Here is a 19,023-nt window from a genome sequence, read left to right on the forward strand (position 1 = left end):
CAAGCGGAGAAGTATCAGCTTTAACCATCTGTCAGGCTCACCAGAGACTCCAGCTATAAACATCTGCTTGGCCTAGAAAGCATTGAGCCACCCACCCTTACCTATCCTCCACTGCCCATCCTCCACCTTGGCTGGGGCGGGGCATGTGGAGGGTGTGAAGGAGGTCGGGGTGGAGCTGAGCCAGGAGTGATTAGGGAGGACAAGTCAACCATGCCCCCACCCCTTTCCACTGGAAGATTTAGTGCGAAGCCGACCTAAGCTGACAGAATACAAATGATGCAGTGCTGTTTGGAATCTATTGGTATAGAACTGGATATTCTAATTTCTGAATCGATACTGCATTTGTTAAAGTAACCGTAGCACTGCATATTATCTAAGAGGAATGGAAAAGTAAGGGAGCATACCCGAGTTTTCATCTAGAGGCAGGAAAAATGAAAGGAAGAGTGGGAGAACAAAAGTCAGATTGTAGTTTTATCACAGTCTGTTCATCACGCTTGTTACCAGAACCCAGATGCCCCCTTGCGCTCACTTCCATCATTTCTTGCCTCCACAAAGGTAACCACTGTCCAGTCTTCCAACAGTATAGATTCCTTTTGCCTGTTTTTGTGCTTTATGTAAATGGAATCAGTCAGGCTGTGCTCTTTCGTGGCTGGCTTCTTTCATTCAGTATTGTGGGAGGTTCATCTCTGTTGTCACATGTAATTGTATCATTCATTTTCATTATTATGTGATGTTCTATAGTGTGAATATACCACAATTTATCCATTCTACTGTTGATGGGCATTTGGATAGCTTCTAGTTTTTGCCTATTACAAACAGTAATTGCTATGAATAGTGTATAACTTTTTATAATAGGCGGAGAGCTATTAAAAAGTCTCCGGCATCTTCTTTCCTTTCCATTTCCGTAACTACCACCCCAGCTCAGGCCTTCACAGTCACTGGTTCTATTAGCAATGGCCTCTTGATTGATATCCCCATCTACAGTTCATCATAAATACTGCCACCAAGTTTATCTTCTGAGAGCATAATTCTAATCATGCCATTTCCCTTACTCAGAAATGTCAAATGTCTCCCCACTGCCTTCCAACCAGAGCAGAAGTTCCTTTCCTTGGCATTCAAGGCCTCCTCCCTGCATTTGTACTCCAGAACATTTTTGTGTCCTAGTCAAGCTAAGCCACTGAACACAGGCTCTTTTTTTCTTCCTCTGCTTCTCTGTTCTTGCCACCCCGAGTCCATGTTGCATCATGGTGCCACTCACACTGTTCCTAACAGCGAACACACCTGTCAGAGTGCTTCTCCTCCCAAGTTGAGCTCGGATATATTTCTTTCAGCAGGTGGCTTGCATTCCCTTTGGCCAAAGTCATTTCCCATCTGCAGCGCTTTGTTGGACACTGCCTTACATATCATGTGCTGCTTCGTGTTAGTATTGCTCTCATTTGGGTTGCATTTTTCTTCCCCACTGAAATTTCTTCTCCATCTGGTTCATCTGTGTGTCTCCAGAGCAGCCAGCCCAGCTGGCTTACCCCTAGAAGAGGCTCAATAAACGTTTGTTGAATTATTTTGGAGAAGTTGTTTGAAAATGTCTTCCTGATTTTTACCTCTGATTCCCACTTCTCCTTTGAGTGAATTCCCCTCTTGCTCCTTGGTATTTTGTGTGTGTGCCGGCTCAGGAACATACTCTTTGGTGTCTGATGCTTCAACTGACCCTCAAGAAATAATGATAACTTCTCAATGCCACCCTCTTTAATTATACCATTTAAGCCCCTCCCCGCATCTTAAATGAATTAACTATTTATTTATTAGGCATCTATTTTGTACATGGACCATGAAAACTGGAATAAAATTTGCTCTGCACCTGCAAGACATCATTGCAGAGTTTTTAATATTGAAAATGTTTTAGTCTGTTGTCTATGGTTGATTTTTGAAACTTGCCTTTGTTTCACCACGATGGATGAATTGCACACTGGGTGAAATTCACGGATCTCAGTTGAGGTTTATCAAGTACTTTCAAAGCAAGTAGAACATAACACTGGAGCACTCTCTTGCTTTCCCATCAATACCTGGGTTCTCAAGAACTAGTTCCTCAATTAGTGCCTGAAAATATTGGTTATAATGATCAGACACCTCATTCATTTGCTCTCTCCCCCAGTTGTCTCAAGAGAACTTGGCTCCTCTGAGCACCAGAGATGACTTAATTTTGCGGTAAGAAAACAGGAATTAGAGGAAGCCAATTAGGAAACCTCAAGGAAGAGGAAGTGTCTCCAGGCTGAAAGGAAGGCTGTTGAGTCTTATTTCCTCTCTGTTCTTGACTCATCCTCTCGGTGCCTGACCAACTTCTGCACCACCCTTTCCCCACCCGATCAGGGGGCTGAAATGGGTGTGGGGTGAGATTGGGGGTAGTGAGCAGAGTGAATAAAGTCAAATAACATTCATAAAGACACCAAGATGTAGGGATACACCATGGGTGTGAAAATCTCAGTGAACTTTTTTTTTTTTTTGCGGTATGCGGGCCTCTCACTGTTGTGGCCTCTCCCGTTGCGGAGCACAGGCTCCGGACGCGCAGGCTCAGTGGCCATGGCTCACGGGCCCAGCCGCTCCGCGGCATGTGGGATCTTCCCGGACCAGGGCACGAACCCGTGTCCCCTGCATCGGCAGACAGACTCTCAACCACTGCACCACCAGGGAAGCCCTCAGTGAATTTATTGATGCTTACGATTCCCATCCCCGTCCACAGTCATGGGTGAGGCTGCATGTATGCAGGATAGGGTGAGTAAGAATTGGCTGCTTTCTAAGTTAAGAAAACAGAATGAGTTTCACTTCTGAACAATAGCAGAGTGCAGTACAGGCTGGTGCAGTACTTGGCTTCCTTCTGTACTAGGGATAGATCAAAACAAAATAGCCAACGATCCAGGCTTTATTCACCAGTGTCCCCTCCTTTCACAAAGAGAGAAGCTGAGTTAAAGTCTATTAGTAGGTGACTTATTTTCATTGTGCTTAATATTTTTTTCCTCCATGCCTTTAAGGTGGGTACAGTGTGCTCACCTGTTTGAGAGAAGAAACCGAGGTGGTGGCCACCAGTTGAGCACTGGCAAGGCTCAGATTCAAATCCAGTGCTTCTGACACTCAAAGCAAAGCCTGACCGTGTTCAGGACTCAGGCCCCTCCCTTCCCCATCTTATTTTTCACTGGAACATTTGCTGTTCTCTCAAGCTATGAAAGGCTTCCTGTGTTATCATGCTTATGGGGAAGTTGTATGTTAAAAACCACCAACGGTTAAGCCCAAGCCAGCTGGGGTCTTCCAATGCTTCTTCCAGTATTCTGGGGAGACCCATGAGAATTCTTAGTGTTTCTCAAAGTCCTTGGCTTTCAGAAACAAGAGCTCAGTCATCAGTCAAGCCTTGGGTTTTCATTTAAGGGGGAGTTTGGGAAAACAAGAGAAACATCAAAAGTTATGAGTTGTTTTAGCTATAACAACTTTATACTGAAGTTGTTATAGCTAAAAATCAAGAGTGACCTGAAAGCTAAAGGTTTTGGCTCTCTAGAAGTGGTTCCTGGAGAGATTTAGTTAAATGTCCTTTGGGTTGAGCTGCTACAAGTTTATTCCCTTTCAAATCAAAGGACAGCATTATCATTATTGGAGATGACTGACAGAATCCAGAAGCAGAATTATATTGACTGGAAAGGAAAGGATGGAGTAGCAGGGAAATGATAGCTGTATGACTGCTATGTTGATAGACACCGTATTGAACCCACCATTGGTATTGGAGGGTGAGAGAACCACACTAGGTGTTACGGGAGAGAGCGCTGGGGAGTGTTGCCTTATTGGAATATGGTTTGAAGAGCTTTTGAGTAGAAGCATAACCAAGTACCTCATATGTCACGGTAGCACTTCCCACACCACGTTTGATGCCCCATTTGTCCCTCTCCTTTGCCCATAAATTATAGAACTGGAGTACAAAGAAATCACCCTCTTCTTTTTCCCCGAGACTCAAACAGATTGACAACTCCTAGGTAGCCAACCATAGCTACTGGGGTACAGGAAGAGCTTTAGGGTTTCTATTGGTATGAGAAAGATACAGATAGGGAGAAATACGAATGGAACTAGGTTCTTGCCCTCAGTCCCCTGAGGAGGCACCTGATGGCTCAAAGTCTGACCAGGGAGCTACCTCCCTTCTGCTGTCCACACAGAACTGCCACATCCCTAGCTCTGTTGTGGCCACAGTTGACCTCTGGGGCCCCTTGACATCAGGGAATCCTAACTCTCCTAAGATACTCTATTACCACTGTTTCAACACCTGCTAATATCACATGGAAACACAGATAAGCTTCAGTTTTATATTCCCTGGCTCACTGAAACCACCAGCAGAGCGTCTTAAGCTAAGGGCTAAATTCTTATCTTGCCTTTAAACACCATGTGATTCAGCATGTCTGCAGTCACTGGGAATCTACGCTGCCAGTTTTTACCTTTGCCTTGTGGGTAACCCCTACCTTCCACCTACCTCCACCCCCAGGGGAGAATGTGGGCCTTGTCAAATGGAGGCCCCCAGGAGATTTTCCAAGACTCACGAGATGTCAAGTCATCTCTAAAAGTTTTCAAAAAACCAGAGAGTCATTTCAGAAAGTCTAACTTGGTGGCCCAACAGAGAGGAAGGTCAAATTTTCCATACAGACACAGCAAGTCTGCCCCCATAGGCTTGTGGTAAAGCTGCAGGAGCACTGGTCCCCAGACTTCTGTGAAAGCTCCCCAACCCAGGGGGAAGTCCACCTGGGTGAGTAGGTTAGCTGCTGCTTGGTACCCAAGGCACATATTCGTGAAGTCTGCTTCCTGGGGATTTCCCTTAGCAATGGAATCAGCAAGGGGTTCGTCTTTCTGAAAGATTTCCCGGAGGAATCCATTGGCCTTGTGGAAAAACCTCAAATTCTAATATAAAATCTCTGGCCTTTTAGGTTTTGAGATTTGGATTTTTCACTTATTCACAAATCTCTTCAAATAAAAACAGGTCAACATAGTAGAAAACCCAAACAGTGAGAATGCATATTCAGTGAACGATCGGAGCACCTCCTTCATGCTAGGTACTGTTTGGCACTGAGGGTACACCGGGGAGCAAAACAGATGTGGCCACTGCCCTCAAGGAGCCTGATGTTCTAATTCTAGCTTTCAGTTTGTGTTGTATTGAAAATGAGGTCGGCTCCTTCCAGGAAGTATCCTTTAGGGTATTAATGTGTATATGCCATCTAAAATCCTATGCCTCTTTTAGGGCCCAGCTTAAATGCAACCTCAACGGAGGATCAGAATTTGTTTGAATGTGTGAAATAATTTTCACAGCCTGAAGTGTATATGATTTTAAATATCTCATCATTGCATGGCAGGGAACACCCAGGGGTGCTTCACAGCGGGTTGTGTCTACGTGGGAAGGAAAGGCAGCTATGAAAGCATTTCTCAATTGTTCCCTGTCTTTCTACAGTTTTTAGTTCAACTTGACAGGCATTTACTGAACTTTTATGAGCCAAGCCCCATGCCAGGGGTGGTAGAGAATACAGAGATAAAAAGTATTCAGGCTCTGCCCTGTCAGTCTTTAGTGAAGCCCCTACACACAACTCTTTAAGGTAAACCATATGATTACCAATGTTTGATGCTTTTGACCTACAGAAATGGTCATTTCATTTGGTTCAGGCTAATAAAAGATTCAAGTTGTATGCACTAGGCATATAGGGGAAAAGAGGCAGATTGGTGGACCTGAGCTTCTTAGATGACGAGATGGGAATGAGTGTCCTTACAGGAGGAACAGGAGTGCGGGGGAAGGGGAGAGCCTGAGGAGGATATCAGGTAGTGCTTCTCAAAGCTGTGCTGTGGAATGTAGCCCTGCAATGGAAATAGGAGGATGAAGTGGAAGACAAGGCTGAAAAGATAGGTACAAGGTCAGCTAAGCTCAAGGCTGATTTTGATTCAGGAGCTCAAAGAAATCTGGGCAGAGAAGCAACCCAATGAGATCTTGCTCAAGAAAATGATTCCAAGAATGTGGATCAACAAGAAGAGATGCTACTGTGCAGCCAAAAATATAATAAATAATAATTTTTAAAAAGCTTGTGTTACAAAAAAGACTACATGGGGACAGAATAGGAAGTTTTGGGGAACTGAAGGCTGCTGCAAGGTTTTGGTTCTGAGGACTTGGAAAGTGTGGTATGAGGGACAGGAACTGTCTTGGGAGAAAAGAGATGGAATGAGGTATTCTGTTTTATTTTATTGATTGATTTTTGGCTGAGTTGGGTCTTCGTTGCTGCGCGCGGGCTTTCTCTAGTTGCGGCGAGCAGGGGCTACTCTTCGTTGTGGTGCACGGGCTTCTCATTGCGGTGGCTTCTCTTGTTGCGGAGCTCGGTGTCTAGGCGCGCGGGCTTCAGCAGTTGTGGTGCACGGGCTTAGCTGCTCCGCGGCATGTGGGATCTTCCCAGACCAGGGCTCGAACCTGTGTCCCCTGCACAGACAGGCGGATTCTTAACCACTGCGTCACCAGGGAAGCCCCAGGTGTTCTGTTTTAAACATGCTGGGTTTTGAGGTACCATGTGTCTCAATGTGAAAAATGTCATATATGCGATTAGAGAAGACTCAGCACCAGAGAAGGATCCAGCTAGAGACCTAGTTTTGAGGAAATATCAGCATAGAGGGGGCTGTTGAATGAGTTCACCCTCCAAGCAGCCTTACAGAGAACTCATTTTATCTATGACTCTTCAGGTAAACTGTAGGAGTTACAGTTTAGGAGGCTTGCTCAGTGTCTGAGGAAAAAAAAAGTACTCAAAAGGTCAGGAGGAGTTGGTGCTGAGGATAGGGACCTAAACCAGAAGCAAGGGACAACTTTTATCAGTACACTTGGGAATCAGCCAGAGCTGGAAAGTACCCTGTGTGCCAGAGATGATGTCTGCACTTAGTATTTTCTTAATCGAGTTTCAGTTTTGAATTTTCTTTTTCAGTAATGAAATAGAAGTTTATTTTTTAAAAAACACTCTTGAGAAATCGGAACTTCCATAACAAACTCTTACCAAATTTTTTCTTTTAAATGGAAAGTGAGTTTAAGAGAAAATACATTAAAGAGGTAAGAATCCCTACTTCAGTATTCATTACAGCTGGTATGGAAGTGCCAGAAATCTTGGTATACCTGGCCTTCCTGGCACACAAACTACTGGGCAGAGGGGGCGGGCGACACTAGCTTAATATCTGTTTTGCATTTTATATTCACTAAATAGGAGCGTGCCTTGAGGTAGGTCAAAATAGGCACATTTTACAGTTCCAAAAGCCACCTGCTGTTCTCCGGAGCTACCTCGCCTGCTTGGGAATTATTCTCATTAGTTCATCTAACGCCGGCTGCTATGAGCCTTTCCCTTCGGTTCTTGTTCATTATCAATCAAGGCTACTGATTCCTGTATTATACCTATATTTCAACCCCAGTTCCACTTTTAAGACAAAACTGTCGGGGGCTGTTGGCCAAAGGAAGATCTTGCCTGGCCAGAAAACTCTGCTCTGGAGTGGCTAGCAGAACCCGCTCCCTTCTGTACCTGAAATTAACGGCTGCTGCGGGAGCAGCTGCAATCCATTTATTTCTCCCTCTAGTAGCAGGAAGGAAAGTGGCTGGGTAAAGAGGTTAGAAGAACGCCAGCAAGCCAGAGCCAGGCTGGATATACAGGTGCCAAAACTAACGAGAGACTTGTTAAATACGCGATCCCACAGACAGGCAACTCACTACTCCTGGCCCCGGAAAGCTTTTTTGTTCTTGCTATAGTCAATTCATTCTCTAGATGAAAGCTCTATAAACCGCCTCAACGAGAACTTACTTCACCAACCATTTTAAAGCCGCCCACACACGGGGCTGGCGCATACGCACATCGAAAGCCTTTGGTCCGCTCTCCCCACCCTCCACCAGGGGCGGGGCCTTGGAGTTCTCAGGCGCGCGGGAACTGACGCTAGAATCGTGACTTCGGGGCGCAAGAACGGATGAAGCCCGCCAGTGCCCCGGAAGCAGTCGCTGCAACTTCCGGAGGGGCTTGTACACCTGGTGCGGGAGCTACGGGGCCCTAGGATTGTTCTTGGAGTAGTGGTGCACCATGTCCCGTGGCTCCAGCGCTGGTTTTGACCGCCACATTACCATTTTTTCCCCCGAGGGCCGGCTCTACCAAGTAGGTGAGTGAACCGGGTTTGCCTTTGGCCCACTCGAATTGCTCTGTCATGGTACGGCCTAGAGCAGGAAGCCGCGGCCGGAGTTTAGTCCCGGGCTGAAGCATGGCCGGAGCTGGGACGGGAGGAGGGCCGAGGCCAGGTCGAGTCCCGTGATGTTCCCACCGATATCTGCAGGCAGAGATGGGAGCCCGAAGGCTGAAGGCCTCGGGCTCTCCAGGGCAAGCGGCCGCACTGCCTGGACACTGTAAAGCGTTGAGGAAGGTAGGGCTGTTTGACGTGAGTGGGCCCAACGTCTGTAATCCTCTGATGGGTAATTGGTTCCTTGACCTTCCAATTAAAACGTCGCCCCTCCGTTTTCCTTTGTTTGCAGCATGGACTTCCTGGTCCTGTGGTTAACTCCGCGTAGGCATTCAGAGCCTTCTGTGTGCCAGACGCTGTGCTGGTCCTGGGGGATGCAAAGATGTCACACCCTCACCTATACTGAAATTCACAGCTTAAAGGGAGTGACAGATACGTAAACAAACGGATAAAAAGAAAAATAAAAAGCGCCAAATTACAACTACCTACAGAGTTCAGGATATCTTCGAAAAACTGGTGGACAGGATGAGTGGCTGTCAGTTCTAGAGCTGCTCTTGAAACTAGCACTTCTCTTGACCCACATCTGTTTGAATGCTACTATAGTTTAAAAGCTGGTTCTGAATTGTAGATGATGTATGGTGAACTAGCTGTTTCCTGAACAGCTTCAACGGGAATAAACCCTAAAGTAGTTACAGTTATTCAGTATAGTAATATATTTTGTTGGATCGAAAAGGTGTCAGGGTTTAGGGAATGATTATAACCCCGGACCCTTAACCCCTTGCCCTGGAGAATTCAGTATCAGGAGAACCTGATTTACAACTGGCCGGTGATGGTTTCATTTTTGAGTGAATTTAGTACCTCAGTGCTTTGGCGAGGACAGTGATAAAATCGTCTGTGCTTGGAAATCATAAGGAGAGAGTTGGCCTATAAATGAGGTTCTCTTCACCTGTAAATTTTAGAAATAAAGATAACTTGGAATGAAAGTAGTCTACTATATGGCTCTATACTGGATATAACGTAGCAAGAAACAACATCATATTGGTTAATTCAGTAACCCCTTAACTCATCCCCAATTGAAAAATATGACCTAAGATAGAACAGAGATGATAACTGTATCTTCAAGGAAGTTTCATTTTTAAAGTTTCATTCCTGAGTTTTAAAGATTTTTTTCTATGTTAGACTATGCTTTGAATGTTCTATTTCATGGTTTTTAATATGCAAACAGGAAAAGTCACTTAGACCTACACTTTGCTTTTGTATACTATATTGTGAAATCTAGCCGTAAAGCGTAGGCTTTAAAGCTTCCCAGATTTGGTGAGTAGAGAGGCTGAATATAGTGTCATTTTAATGGTTTTAAAAGATTCAGAATAGAACATGTAGTTCAAAACAAGTTAAATATCTAGACAGAATAATTTTAAGCTCTGTCTTGTTGTATAACACACTCCCTCTGCTATGCAGGGCACTAATTAGACATTGCTAGGAAAAGGAAAGTGAAAGAATAGTTAGTAGGAGCAAGCAGCGTAGTGGTGAAGAGTTCAGGCCCTGGAGCCATACCTGGATTCAAATTCCTGCTCTCCTCCATACTAGCTCACCAGGGCAAGTGATATAACTTTAGCCTTAGTTTCTGTTTGCAAAGTTGGCCTAATAATTCCTTCCTTATATGGTTGTTTTGAGGATTAAATAAAATGATACATGTAGAGTGCTTAGCACAGTATTAAGTCCTCAGTAAATGTTATTTTTTGTTTGATTCTTTGGCTTATTTTATTTTTGGTCTATTAAATTAGTAGCTCTATTTTCTTCTTTCATTGTCCATCCATGCTTGATTCTCTAGTGAAATATATGTACATTGTCATAATGTTGTAAGTACTGTTTATTAGTTTATAAACTTTAGAATCTGCCAAAGACAAAACGTATAAGAATTATAAAGTGCAAATTGTTAACCATAACAGTGGAAAAATAATATAAGAAAAATGGAGAGATGACAAGGGAATGGAAAGGCGAGTATGCTCCTCATCTTCCGTAGTTGGAGTTCAAAAGATAAATGTAGTCTAACGTTGATAAATTTTAAAAAATAGAGGTATAAATTTAAAGTGACAATGCTAACTATAATCATAAACGAACTGTTGGCAGTGTTTGTTCCCAAGGAGTAGAGAGAAAGATTTTTGATTGTTACCTGTGCCTTGAAAATTTTCTCTCAGTGAATGTATTCTAGGGGTAGTGTGTGTGTGTGTGTGTGTGTGTGTGTGTGTGTGTGTGTGTGTGTGTGTGTGTGTGTGTGTGTGTGTGTGTGTGTGTGTGTAGAAAAACTGTGGCGCTATATACAGAGCACTTATCACTGGGGAAACGAAGGCCCATAAGCCTGACTACTTTCAGGCCTCTCTTCTGCTTGCAGGTCTTTTGCTGGATATGCCTGGCAAGGGAGGTAGGAGCAGTCACTTGAATTGCCTCCCAGATGAAAGTGAGCACTGCTTGGTTGCTTCTAAGAAGGGAGCATGCTGATAAGGAAAGGAAAGAAATGGTCTGGTAGAGACAGACTGGAGAGGACAGTTTTCTAATCTGGAAGTGGTACTGTGTACTGAAGCCAGGATTCCTGGGGAGTCCTTGCTCCACACCAACTAGGAAAACTTTATACATATGTAAAATAGAGATAATAATTCCACTTACCTTATAGGTCTCTAAGGATTTAATGAGCTAATAGATGTAAAGTACTGTGTCTGTCACATAGTAAGTGCTCAGTAAAATGTTTCTGTGAGGGATACTGTCAGGAAGAAACAAGTGGCTGATAAAAATGGAATCAGGAGTTTCACAAATAAGTGGATTGAGGAGTACTTACTGTTTGCTTCTTTTGCTGTTAAAAAAAAATTCTTGTTTTAAAGTAGTGTTTCTCAACCCAGACTTCTCATGGCCTCTTGAATCTGATTTGAAATTAAATGTGTATATGAATACATACGTGTATATATATTCATAAATACATACATATTAAAACTACACAAAAATAATGGGATCAAACACTGCTATGTTTCAACCTCATATCCTCCTCCCCCGACACACACACAAACGCCAAGATTTCTAATGACCCCATCTGCTTGAACATCACCATTTTAAGGAGTGTAATATTTGGAGACACTGTGAAATGAGACACACTTCCTGCTTAAGTTACAAGGTTAGGGAAAGACAGAATGGCAGTTTCAAAAAATCTTAACAAAAAGTTTCTAGTCATACAGCATTCAAATTGAATGTAGACGTATCCTGCAGAATACCTGCCTTTCCCCAGTAGAATATCTCTTATTTTTTTGATAACCAAACTTTGAAGAATGTATGGACCATACATTATTTTTCCAGCCCATGTTTATATGGGAAAAACTCATATTTTCCAAAATTCAGTACAGGTTTTTGTTTGTTTTTAAACGTCTATTTTTTTCCCAGTGTTGTAAGTTAGAAGTCTGGTAGGCTTAGGGTCACATAGGCTGAAAATTAAGGTGTCATTAGGGCTGCATTCTCTCTCTCTTTTTTTTTAATTTTAGATTTGTGTTTTATTGGGGTAATATTGGCTTATAACATTAAGTTTCATGTGTACAACATTTCTATTTCCGTATACCCTGCATCATGCTGAGCACCAAAAATTTAGTTTCCATCTCAGTTCAGCATTTTAGACAAAATTATGGATGGGATAAATCTTGAGTTACGTTCCTATAATTGGCAGAATTTCAGAATCACCTGTAGATGCTTCGAAATGAGCGTCCATAAATGGGATGTGCATCGCTGTTGTCGCTAGCATCACACTGAGCAGCTCATACTGTGAGCCATTGTCGGGCATTGTGTGCTTGTCCTGAACATTTTGTCACAGTACCTTTTATTTAGCCCCTGTTTTTTCCTAGTGTTATACGGAGTCCTGGAAAAGTTGGGAAAGTGTTGAGGAAGATTGTAGAGGAGGAAGCAGAGTGTGTAAGAGATTACTGTGGAAAAGAGGTCTCTATATACAAACAACTGTTTACTAACCATTTTATTTGTAATCAAGGAAGCAGTTTTCATTCTAACCTGTTTGTTGTTAGGTTGAACCTTGTGAAACTGCTGGTGTTTGACTGGTTTTTACCTATAAAAATAGCTCTTTCGTGTGGTTCAATCTAATACATGTATAATAGGTAATATACTATGTATTTAAGTTACTAATTAAGAAATTTAATATGTAACTTAAATCCATTATAATCTTTCCCATTTAAAATAATAAATTCATTATAGTTTTTCCCATTTAAAAAATGAGAAATGGGCTGTCATTTTCCTGCATAATCTTGGACATTCAATAACAGATTACTGAGATTAACATAACAGTGCTTGCTAGTTTTGTAAGTTTCTGAAATTTTATCCAAAAACACAAATCTTTAGTAATGGAGATAAAGTGTTTAATTATTATTTCTGACATGTGAATTCTGACTTTTAAAAACTAAACATGCCTTTTAAATGCTGCCTATGAACTATTTTCTCTTAATTGGGCTTCGTGCTCACCTCTGCTATAAACTGTGACATTACTTTTTACTCTCCCAGTGTTTCTTTAGAAGATACCTTTTAGTTATTGTCTCTAGATTCTTTACTTGGCAGTTTCCATTTTTGTGGAAATTATTGTAACATACATATTTTATGGTGGTATTATTTAAATTAAAATTGTTTTAATTAAAAATTTTTTTAAATTGAGGTATAGTTGGCGAACAATATCATATAAGTTTCAGGTGTACAGCATGGTAATTCACAATTTTTAATGGTTATACCCCATTTATAGTTATTATAAAATATTGGCTATATTCCCTGTGCTGTACAATATGTGTTTTTGTAGCTTATTTATTTTATGCTGGTGGTAGTGTTATAATGGGGATTCATTTACACAAAATTTTATTGAAAATTACAGTGCAGTGCACCATGGTAAGTACTAAAATATCTGTGCAAAAAAGGGTACTTTTGGAAGTGACACTCACAGGGAGAGCCAGGAAAGTTTCCTCAGAGAATATAAATTGATCTACATGGAGATTAGATAAGGATATTCAGTGAGACCAGTGTATTGGTCAGTCAGTGTGGTTGGAACAGACAGTGATAACTGGAAGAGTAGATTGTAGCAAAATTTTGAAGAGATTTGGATGCCATTCTAGAGTTTGGACTTTGTCCCATAGGTTTTGGACATAGCCGGCAGAAATCTTTAAGAACGACAAAATTATTAAGTAAAATAGAAGAGTTGAGTGTAGAACTAGAGTAGAAAGGGACAGATGACAGGAAGACCACTTTGGAGAGGCTTGTTCAGTAATCCATATAAGCCCTAATGAGTGAAGTAAGGTATTGAGAGAGAAAGGCTGGAGAAGGGGAGATTCTTGAGTTTTATTTTTTTATTTTTTTTGCGGCACACGGGCCTCTCACTGTTGTGGCCTCTCCCGTTGCGGAGCACAGGCTCCGGACGCGCAGGCTCAGTGGCCATGGCTCACGGGCCCAGCCACTCTGCGGCATGTGGGATCTTCCCGGACCGGGGCACGAACCTGTGTCCCCTGCATTGGCAGGCGGACTCTCAACCACTGCACCACCAGGGAATCCCTTGAGTTTTATTTTTAAAAATTTTATTATGGAAAATTTCAAACCAAAGTAGGTAGAATAGTAAAATGACCCACATGTATCCATAATCCCACTTCAGCGGTTGTCAGCATTTTATCAATCTTGTTTTCCCATATGCTTTTCCCATCTCTGCTGGACTGTTTTAAAGCAAATCCTAGATACGAGTGGACATTTCTCTGATGAGACAGAAGTGAAGAGTCAGAAATGGTACCCAGCTTGAAAACTTGAGTGGTTAGTAATTTGAGATAAGGACTATAAAAAAAGAAGGAGGTTTATAGAGAAGAGGAGTTTAATTTCAGCCATGCCTGTGGGAGAAATAGGCATTTGCAAATGTGGGTTCAGAGCTAAAGATGACATAGTTAGTGGTGATTATATAGGATAAAATCATCTAGTGATAGGGAGAAATGATAGAATTCTGGGGGATACCAGTATTTAAGGAGTCAGCTGAAGAGATGGAAGCAGTGAAGGAGACTGGAAAGTAGGAGATGAAGAGCAGGATTGATTGATTGATTGATTGATTGATTGATTGATTTGGCTGTGTTGGGTCTTCGTTGCAGTGCACGGGCTACTCAGTGCGGTGGCTTCTCTTGTTGTGGAGCACAGGCTCTTGGCCACATGGGCCTCGGTAGTTGCAGCACGCAGGCTCAGTAGTTGTGGCTCATGGGCTCCAGAATGTAGGCTCAGCAGTTGTGGCGCACGGGCTTAGTTGCTCCGCGGCACGTGTGATCTTCCCGGACCAGGGCCCGAACCTGTGTCCCCTGCATTGGCAGGTGGATTAACCACTGCGCCACCAGGGAAGTCCCAGGAATGATATTCTTAACTAAGAACTTTAAATTAAATTTAAAATTCAGTTCCTTCATTGCACTAGCCATATTTCAAGTGCTCAGTAGCCACATGTGGCTAATGGCTATTATATTGGACAGTGCAAATGTAGAACACTGCCATCATCACAGAAAGTTCTGCTGGACAGCACTACTCTATACAGAGAGGGAGAGAGGACTAGGACTCCTTTAATGAATCCTGGCTAATTCATAGGCACATTGTCTATTGAGAAACATTTTCTACTCCTTTAATGAATACTGGCTAATTCATAGGCACATTGTCTATTGAGAAACATTTTCTATGTGTAAAAAAAATTTTTTTTTGTGGGAAAAAATTTTATTGTATGGTGAGGGCTGTAGCTCTTTCTTTTGTGGCCTTTTATCTTTTGCATTATTTAAGCAGACCGAATAAGTAATGCACATGAGTGAAACCGGCTGGTGAGATAGGAGGAGGAGTGATGGGAACTGTGAAAAACTGCAAAACACATGCCAACCCTAGATGATTTTTCCTCTGCAGGACAGTTGCTATGTGGGAATGAGGGTCAAAAGATACCAGAATTTTTTTTTTCTAAGAAAAACTAAACCCTGATTTTATTTTATCAGACTTTTAGTTAATTAAAATCTTTCTAGAAAACTGTGTATTCTAAACCAGTTTGAGTAAGCTGGATTGGGTCCATGGCCAACCTTTGACTTAGTGTCTACTGGTTGCAAGTGTAATTTTAAAATTCCTTGGTTCCTGCTTTCTTTGACTATCCATTTTGGTGATGGAGGGGGAAATACACATTTGAAAATGCTAAAATTACTGGTGAGATAGGAAATACTATGGGAATTCAGAGAAAGGGTTGAAGAGTCCCTTCTAGGACAATCAGAGAAAGTGTCCATGGGAAATGGAAGAGGCTTGAGGGGAAGGGCAGGCATTGGCTAGGTGGAAGGAAGTAAGAGTGATAGGGCAGTCCAGAGAGGACCTGAAGCAGCAGACATGGGTGTGGGAAGGGTCAAGGTCTCTAAGCAAAAAGTACAGTGTAAGAGGAGAGATGGTAAAAATTGCAAACTAATAGCCCTGTATAACCATAGATGGAATACTTTTTAGGCCAGAATTGTGTTCCGAACAATCAGGTAATAACACAGCAAGGAGTTGAAAATGTGGAACTGAAATCAGGTGAGATCAAGGATGGTAACCCAGATATATATCTGTATAGAAGTGATTGTCCCTAATGTTTCCTTATCTCTATAATATGTAGTGATAACTCTTCTTTTATTCCTGGTAACTGGTCATTTGTATTCTCTTATTTTCTTAGTTAGTCTGGCTAGAGGTTTGTGTGAGTTTCCTGTGGCTGCTGTAACAAATCACCACAAACTTGGAGGCTTAACACAACAGAATTTATTCTCTCACAGTTCTGGAGGCCCGAAGTCTGAAATCTGTATCACCAGACCAACATCTAGCTGTCGAGCAGGGCCATGCTTTCTCTGGAGGCTCTAGGGAAGAATGCGTTCCTTGTCTCGTCCACTTCAAGAGGCTGCCAGCATTTCTTGGCTTGCGGCTGCATCACTCTGATCTTCAAGACCAGCATTTTCAAATCTGTCTGCTCCCTCTTCATAGCACCTTCTCCTCTGTGTGTATAAAGTTTCCCTCTGTCTCTTAATAGGAATGCATTTAGGGCCCACCAGGATAATCTCCCCATCTCAAGATTAACTTAATCACATGTGCAAAGATTTCTCTCTTTTTTTTTTTTTTTCCCCTTGGCTATATATGGTAGTATTTGCAGGTTCCAGGGATTAGGACATGGATATCATTTGGGGACCGTTTTTCAACATACCAAAAGGCTTATAATTTTGTTGGGTTTTTTTTGGTTTTTGGTTTGGCCGCACCTTGCGGTACGTGAGATCTTAGTTCCCTGACCAGGGATTGAACCCATGCCCCCTGCATTGGGAGTGCAGAGTCTTAACCACTGGACTGCCAGGGAAGTCCCGTTGGTTTATTGTTTTTTGTTCAAAGAATCAATTTTTGACTTTGCTCATGTTCTCTTTTTTGTCTATTTCATTGATTTCTGATCTTTATTATTTCTTTTCTTCTAATCTGGGTTTACTTTGCCCTTTTCTAGCTTCTTAAAGTGGAAACTTAGGTTTGCAGTGTAGGACTGAGGGCCCCAACTACCTTCTGGCTGTTCACCAGAGGCCACCGGTGGTTCTTGCCCCATAGCTACTTATCATGCCAGCAGGAAGAATCTCAAGAGTGAGTCTGCTAGCAAGGTGGAGTCTATATACTGTAATCAGTAGAGTGCCATCCCATCACCTTTGCCATATTTAGTTTGTTAGAAGGAAGTTAAGAGATCTTGCCCACACTCAGGGGAGGGGATTACACAGAGATGTGAATACCAGGAGGCAGGTAGTGGAGGGGAGGCCACCTTAGGATCTGTCCACCATAGCAGTAAAATTCCTTCTGAACACTTTTGCTGCATCCTACAAGTTTTGATACATTTTTATTACCATTCAGTTCAAAATATTTAAAAATGTCCCTGGTGATTACTTCTTTGATGCATGGATTATTTAGAAGTGTGGTTTTAAATTTTCAAATTTAAAATTTTCCCTAAGTATAGGGATTTCAGCACTTTAAAAATTGAGACTTATTTTATGGCCTAACATATGGTCTGTCTTGGTAAATGTACCATGTACTGTTAATACCATGTGCCTGTATATTTTTCAGTTATTGCCAGTAGTATTCTACAGATACCACCTAGGTCAGGGTGGTTGATGGTGTAGTTCATATCATGTATGTCTACTTTTTTGGTGTTTGTTTCTAGCGGTTGCTGAGTGCCAGTGTTAAAATCTTTAACTGGGTGTGATTGTCCATTTCTTTTTTTAATTTGGTCAATCTTCCTTTCATGTATTTTGAAGTAGTCTTAAAAGGTGTGTATACATTTATGAGTGTTATGTCTTCTTATGAATTGATTCTTCTATCATTTTGAAATGTTCCTCTTTATTTCTGATAATACTCTTTGTCTTGAAGTCTACTTTATCTGATATTAATATAGTCCCTCCAACTTTCTGATGCTTACTTTTACGTGGTATACGTTTTTTCATCCATTTATTAAAGTGTGTCTCCAGTAGGCAGCATATATTTGAGTCTTGCTTTTCTATCCATTCTGACAGTTTCTGCTTTTTTTAATCTTAAAATTTTTTTATTTGAATTTTACATATTCATTTATTTTTTATACAGCAGGTTCTTATTATTTATTTTATACATAATAGTGCATGTATGTCAATCCCAATCTCCCAGTTCATCCCACCACCACCACTCTCCCGCTCCGCTTTTCCCGCTTGGTGTCCATACATTTGTTCTCTACATCTGTCAGTTTCTTTTAATTGGAGTATTTCATCCATTAGCATTTATTTATTTATGTATTTATGACTGCATTGGGTCTTTGTTGCTGCGCGTGGGCTTTCTCTAGTTAGGGCGAGTGGGGGCTATTCGTTGTTGCGGTGTGCAGGCTTCTCATTGTGGTGGCTTTTCTTGTTGCGGAGCATGGCCTCTAGGCACACGGGCTTCAGTAGTTGTGGCATGTGGGCTCAGTAGTTGTGGCGCACGGGCTTAGTTGCTCCACGGCATGTGGGATCTTCCTGGACCAGGGCTTGAACCCGTGTCCCCTGCATTGGCAGGCAGATTCTTAACCACTGCGCCACCAGGGAAGTCCCCTCATCCATTAGCATTTAATGCAGTTGTTGACATGGTTAGATTTAAATTTACTATTTTATTTATTTCTGTTTGTCTTTGTTTTGTTTGTTTGTTTATTTGTTCCCCAGTACCTCCTCCCTTGCCTCCTTTTCAATTATTTGAACAGTTTTTAGAATTTCATTTTAATCTATTAGCCTTTTGGCTACTTCTTAGCATCCTTTAGTGTTGTTCTAAGGAATATAATATACATGCTTAACTTCTCCCAGTTAATACTTCTCATTTCACATAAAATGTGCAAGCCTTGAAACATTGAAAGTCCATTTACTCCCTTTCTTTTTTATAAGTAATACATGTACATATTTCATAAACTCCACAAATGTAACTTTTGTTAAGTATTTATATATATATATATATATAAATAAAATAGATCTATTTATTTATTTATTTTTGGCTGTGTTGGGTCTTCATTGCTGCGCGAGGGCTTTTCTCTAGTTGGGGCAAGTGGGGGCTACTCTTCATTGCAGTGTGTGGGCTTCTCATTGCGGTGGTTTCTCTTGTTGCAGAGCATGGGCTCTAGGCACATGGGCTTCAGTAGTTGTGGCATGCAGGCTCAGTAGTTGTGGCTTGTGGGCTCTAGAGCACAGCCTCAGTAGTTGTGGTGCACGGGCTTAGTTGCTCCGCAGCATGTGGGATCTT

At 41.9% G+C, this 19,023-nt stretch overlaps 1 protein-coding gene across 5 annotated transcripts in view; it reads left to right on the forward strand.

Moving 5' to 3' along the window:
• Positions 1-19,023, forward strand: part of PSMA6 (proteasome 20S subunit alpha 6) — a 32,874-nt gene that overhangs the window by 3,376 nt on the left and 10,475 nt on the right. Inside the window, exon 1 of one of the 5 annotated variants that reach the window (XM_004269968.3) lies at positions 8,003-8,169. The exons of 1 other annotated variant lie outside the window; for it this stretch is intronic. In XM_004269968.3, coding sequence (XP_004270016.1) covers positions 8,094-8,169 — 76 coding nt within the window. In that variant the 5' untranslated portion in view covers positions 8,003-8,093. Of the gene's footprint in view, positions 1-8,002; positions 8,170-8,287; positions 8,428-8,754; positions 8,780-10,635; positions 10,703-19,023 lie in introns of those variants that run through there. 3 more of the 5 variants (XM_033428375.2, XM_049705953.1, XM_033428374.1) reach the window with 3 other exon arrangements.

This window comes from Orcinus orca, chromosome 2 (genome assembly GCF_937001465.1).
Source record: "Orcinus orca chromosome 2, mOrcOrc1.1, whole genome shotgun sequence".
Classification (NCBI taxonomy): domain Eukaryota; kingdom Metazoa; phylum Chordata; class Mammalia; order Artiodactyla; family Delphinidae; genus Orcinus; species Orcinus orca.